This window comes from Cryptomeria japonica, chromosome 7 (genome assembly GCF_030272615.1).
Source record: "Cryptomeria japonica chromosome 7, Sugi_1.0, whole genome shotgun sequence".
In the NCBI taxonomy this organism is placed as follows: domain Eukaryota; kingdom Viridiplantae; phylum Streptophyta; class Pinopsida; order Cupressales; family Cupressaceae; genus Cryptomeria; species Cryptomeria japonica.
The window spans coordinates 111,388,347-111,393,847 of NC_081411.1; the positions used below are offsets into that span (position 1 = coordinate 111,388,347).

Consider the following 5,501-nt stretch of genomic DNA (forward strand, 5'->3'; position numbering starts at 1 on the left):
GGTGGCTCTAAGCCATACTTGCATTTTGAAAGATTCATCTACCTATATAAAGATTTTTTTATTCTACATCATCGTGATTACTACAACTGTTATCCAAAAGCTATACATTTTTAGAGCTTTTTTATATCAATTTGAAAAAATAAACTAGTTTTACATTCCTCAACAGACCTTCTGTTAGCATATCAATTTTTCTTTTCGTGCCCGGAAAACTACACAACTGCTAGACAAATCAGGTTTCAAACTCTGATACCAAATGGTGGTTTCTTAGAGTTCAAAACAGGGCACAGCAGAGCAACACAAAACTTGATGATAAACAGAGCAAATCAGAAGACAACAATAAATTGCTGCAGCAACTGGTTATTTGATGCAGATAGTTATATATACACAGTGTTTTCTCTCTATGATACACCAGGGTTTTTCGTCTATGATAAACAAGACAGGAAGAAATCAAAACTTATGAAAATATATTTGAGGCAGTGAACAGGGTAGTGGTCATGTGAAGGTGAAAGTTGATTCCGACATGTGGTTTCATTAATAAGTGATCATTTGCATACATAATTTAAAAAAAAAATCTAATGTGTATTAATAAAAAAATATGTTACATCATACAAAAATATGATTCAGTAGGTCCAACGGTCTGGACATTTACAGTGGATTCATATATCCTTATTTAGTTAAAGGACAAAAAATATAGCTACAAAACATTACCAATGTAATGCTGTGCACAGAGCACACAAAACCATAAAGAATACAATTCCAGTAGATGACTCCCCAAATAGCAGGAAGTCGCTGAAAGACTTCTATGTCCTCCACAATATACACTCAGGTCCATCTTAGAATATCCAACACCAGATATATAAGAAATATGTTCAACAAATACTGATCGCTACCATTGCTACTGCTAAAGTACTGATAATGGTGGATGGTGTAAAAAGGGCTCCTGCCTCAGATGTTGGTTTCTCGCTGGCTGTTGGTGAAATACCTCCTACAGAAGCTGTGGGAGGAAGTAAAGATGGTAAGTTAGATGAGGGAGACACTGCATTTGGAGTTGCAGGGGAAGATGAAGGAGATGCAGGAGAAGTTTCTGTTGCTGTTGGTGCATTAGAACCTGCAAGTGAAGCCATTAAATTATGTTACTCTTTTTGCTATAAAATTTGTATTCATATCAGTTGAAAAAGGTAATAACACAACTCTCTCCATATATAAATTACCCTTGAACAACAGATGAACCAAAAAAAGTGTAGACATACCTGTAGATGGAGAAGCAGCTGGAGCTCCTGCAGCTGTTGACAAACAATAACAATAAATATACCAATTACTGCTTGTTCTTTACTAAAAGAGGAAATTGAATAGAATAGAATAATTACTTTGTGTTGTTTGGTTCGTTTATTTGATTGTGTATTATTTTCGTATTAATATCTTAGGGTACATTCTGTGATAGATCATCAGGATGTTGAAGAGTTTATAGAGTGTATTTGTATCAATTTTTTTAGATTAGTACATGTTAATGAAAAACACTTCTTGAATTTTCCAACATCCTGATGATCAAAATTTGATCTGAAACGTTGGTGCAAAAGTATATACATAATAAAATCTTTGTAAAAAAAAAAAACACATTATGAAAGCGGTTAAAGAAACATTAAAGTTTCCTTACCATTGCATTGACTGAGAGGTGGAGTGGTGACTTTGCAAGCGCCTGGTAGAGCCAGAACCTTTGTTTGGTTAATAGGAATGCCCAGCGGATTGGTGGTAGTGAACAGCTGGCATTGCACTGCTCTGCACTACAGAAGATAAGGCAGTACAGCAGCCCTGTAATGGAGTTGGGTTGGACATATTACTTGTGATATATACCACACAGGGAGACAATGTTGCCAGAGAAGTTGCACACCCTGAAGATTGAGCACCCACACCGCCATACTCTGCAACTCCTGCTATTATTACCACCACAGTCAATGCTACTGAAACCAATCGTTGAGGGCATTCCATCACACCTGCCATTGATATTCAACTTAAAAAGTACAGAAAGACTAGCAATTGGCTTAGGAAGTTCTGAAACTAACAATGAGGTAATGATTTTGTGAGGTCCTGATTGGAAGATCAGTAATTTATATGGTGATCGAATAGAGATTGCGTAAATGGGATTACAAGCTGTTTGTACACGGAACAGAAAGGTGGCAATCACAGAAAGTTGTGGTTAACCAAACCTAATTCTCTCTACCACTTTTGAATAATTGAAGCACATTCAGCAGAAGATTCGTTGTAAGTGATTTACCTAAACCAATACTTAATATTTCTGATTTCTAATTCCCTTAATCTGAATTCCTCTTCTCTGCATGAATCCTTCAACAAATGTCTTTTATATCAAGAATTTATTCCCCACAAGCTATAGCGGACGAGGAAAACGACATAAGGCATTAAAATATTGGATTACCAGCTGATTGTTCGTGTAGCTTCGAGAGTTACCGGGTAAATAGTCGGGCGCAAGGTCTAACATGCAGCCGACCTCCTCTGCTGCACAGTTTTGAGTCGAATTTACCGTTATAGTTGGTGAAGGGTTGGTTGCCTACCTTTAACAAACGATGTCCGTTCTGACAAAATTTGAATGATACTTCTTAGCAACATGGCGGCGGCGGTCCCACATTGTTTTTATTTCGTTTTAACTTTTATGGCGTAGCATTTCAAAAAAATCTTTCCAATCTGTAGAACATATTGTTTTTTATTGGATTTTTCTTGTAGTTTGACAGCAATGGGATGTAGAGCATGAAGATTTGATTTCTGAAAATCTGTTGCGTTGTCGTATTGTGTAGAGTTTACCTACTTCCCTCTTAGCATTTCTAAGAGTAAAAACCGTACACCTGTCCTCTATTTCCTTTTGGGTCCATATCGACTAGACTGCCCTTTATACATTGACAACTCTACATATACTATTAAATATTGTTTATTTTTATTAAGAGTCATTTTGAAGAATTGGTTTTGATATTTAGATTTTGTGTTTGCTATTTTCAATCAAATTCACAAATGTGAAAAAGATCTAGATTAAGATTACATTCATGTGTTTAAAATTTTTTTAAATCTAACTTTTAAGACGAACATTATTCGCTTTCTTTATTAGTTGTTACAAATCAACCCAACACACGTTTTTATGAGTTTGTATGTTATATTGTATTTAAAAATATTCTTTATACATTTGGGATCATGAAAGAAACTTTATAAAAGACATGTGCATTCATTATAACAACATCATAGAGTATTGTAATTGCATTATTGCTTCCACCATCATCCTAAGTATATTGTGCATGCTTGCTTCTTGTCTTTGATCCTTCTTAATTGTCATTAAATCAACTTGCACGCAGAGGTTTGATCAAAGGAGAGTTAATTCTTGCCTAACAAGCTCTTGAACAATATCCCTAGACACTACTCCTATTTGAACTTGATTCAACACAATAAGGTTAAGCATTTTCACTTTTCACAATTTTGTGAGATCAATTCCATTGGTTAGGTTCACAATTACAAATAGGTATTAATCGTACACAAGCAAGGCAAATTTCATACACAAAAGGTCCTTTTTCACAAGCATGCCATTGAACCTAACATCTAGAAATAGTTTATTTGTCTTGGCATGCTTGTCTAATAGATTTTGGTTCCCAAACACAATGGAGACTCTATTTTGATGTTTTTCGTGATATTTCCAACATCAAAATGAAGCTAAGTATACTAATTTAATATAGTTAATTATTACATCGAGTTGGTTCTTTTATTGCAATATCAATTATTAATCAATTCTCTAAATTTCACGGCTAATTAATATTTTTTATTAAGATAAGTGGGTTTTTGCTAGGGTCCATACCCTATACAAAGTAAGACAATTACCAAAGGGGTAGGGAACAATAGTCCAAAATGTGTCATCTTTACCTATAAAACATTTACGAGGAGGGGATGAGGTGCTTGTTGTGACATTTTCACACATCGCCCCATTGAAAATGGGGACCCCTACATTTTGCTTATAGGTTAGACACCTTAGTTGTCTAGCTTGACAATAGTTTTAGAGTTTTCCACCTTTTACTTGAGGAGGTGCAGTGCCTTAGGTTGTCAGGAAGTGATCAAGTCATCTCTCTCTCTCTCTCTCTCTCTCTCTCTCTCTCTCTCTCTCTCTCTCTCTCTCTCTCTCTCTCTCTCTCTCTCTCTCTCTCTCTCTCTCTCTCTCTCTCTCTCTCTCAGTTAGAATGAGATCATTTTAGCTCTCAATGTCTTGGTGATCAGCAATTTGGCATGATCATTTCATTTGATCATCACCATGCAACTTTCAAGTTCTAGGATGGGAATGTTGAGTTTAAGTGTTGACGATAGTTAGATGAAGTGCAATGCTAGGTGAGAGGGTAGTTAGGCCATAAGCAATAATCAAGAAGGCTTGTTGATGGTGAGGTTACTTTGATGAGTGAATGTGGAACTCTTGAAATGGATGAAGTAAGTGCTACAATCAACAAATTAGAACAAGTCAAGTCACTTCCAGTGACTCCCCAAATCCACAAACTTTCTTATCCTCACTTCCACCTCATGCTGAAATACCTGGACTTCCACTTGTTGGTGAAATCCACAACTATCTTGGAGGAATTCCACTTGGCCTCCAAAACCCTAACTTAGTTGAACCCACTTCTAGTTGATGCCTAAATCCTCGACCAATTTCTTGGAGTTGCTTCCTATAGCACCCAAAAAGCCCAACCAACCTTGCATTTCCAATTGCCTATCAAAACCCCAGCTAGAATGAGCATGTCCTTCTTCTTGATGAGATCAACGCTTGTTGAGGTAAATACTTAATATTTTAAAAGGATGATCTGGATTGAGATTGGTAAAGTCTGTCGAGAGTGGAAATGCCTTGAATAGTTCATTGAGAAAGCTATATTGATACTTTGGAGTCACTTCTAGTGACCCTCCAAAAGCACAACCAATTGATGAACACTTCCACTTACCCTCAAAATCCATGACCAAATAATGGGGACTTCCAGTTGTCCCCAAATGCCATGACCAAGCATATAGAATTTCCACTTTGGGGTTAAAAGCCCCACCTACTTGAGTGCACTTCCAATGCCCCCTCAAAAGCCGAACCATGTTTGGGTTATTTCAACTTGGCCTTGAAAGTTTTAGCCTAAGATGATAGGAAGAATATATTGCCAACTTGCCACCTTAAGAAAGATGAGGTTGCTTTTTTGAAGAAAGGTATGAATGATTGTAACCTCTGATCAAACAAGGGATTGAAGATGATGAAGAAATGAAGGAAAACATAACGACAAGAGAGGAAGTTATTACTTCCACTTGGGGCTCAAATCCATGCTTTGTCTTGGTTACACTTCCACTTGAGGTCCAAAGCCCTGACCTTCTTTGAGACACTGCTAGTGCTCCTAAAATGTATGACCATCAGTCATCAATTCCACTTGGTCATGAAAATCCTGACCATGTTGCACTGTTAGTGACTCTTCAAAACCTTGATCTACTCTAGGATATTT

At 36.6% G+C, this 5,501-nt stretch overlaps 1 protein-coding gene across 1 annotated transcript; it reads right to left on the reverse strand.

The window, feature by feature from the left end:
* Window positions 1-586: 586 nt before the first annotated feature.
* On the reverse strand, window positions 587-5,106 carry LOC131061212 (non-specific lipid transfer protein GPI-anchored 15). Its single transcript, XM_059208284.1, has 5 exons — window positions 4,968-5,106; window positions 1,852-1,991; window positions 1,655-1,781; window positions 1,251-1,283; window positions 587-1,108 (listed from the first exon to the last, which is right to left on the reverse strand). Exons 1-5 carry the CDS (start codon window positions 5,104-5,106, stop codon window positions 870-872), a joined length of 678 nt encoding a protein of 225 aa, XP_059064267.1. The 3' UTR covers window positions 587-869.
* Window positions 5,107-5,501: the final 395 nt, after the last annotated feature.

Coding starts and splice junctions, on each gene's coding strand:
- LOC131061212 (XM_059208284.1), bottom strand. CDS start 5,106: ATGGTTCGGCTTTTGAGGGGGCATTGGAAGTGCACTCAAGTAGGTGGG. Junction 1,992..4,967: donor TTTGGTCATGGATTTTGAGG/GTAAGTGGAAGT, acceptor TATCAATGGCAG/GTGTGATGGAATGCCCTCAA. Junction 1,284..1,654: donor ACCTCTCAGTCAATGCAATG/GTAAGGAAACTT, acceptor GTTTGTCAACAG/CTGCAGGAGCTCCAGCTGCT.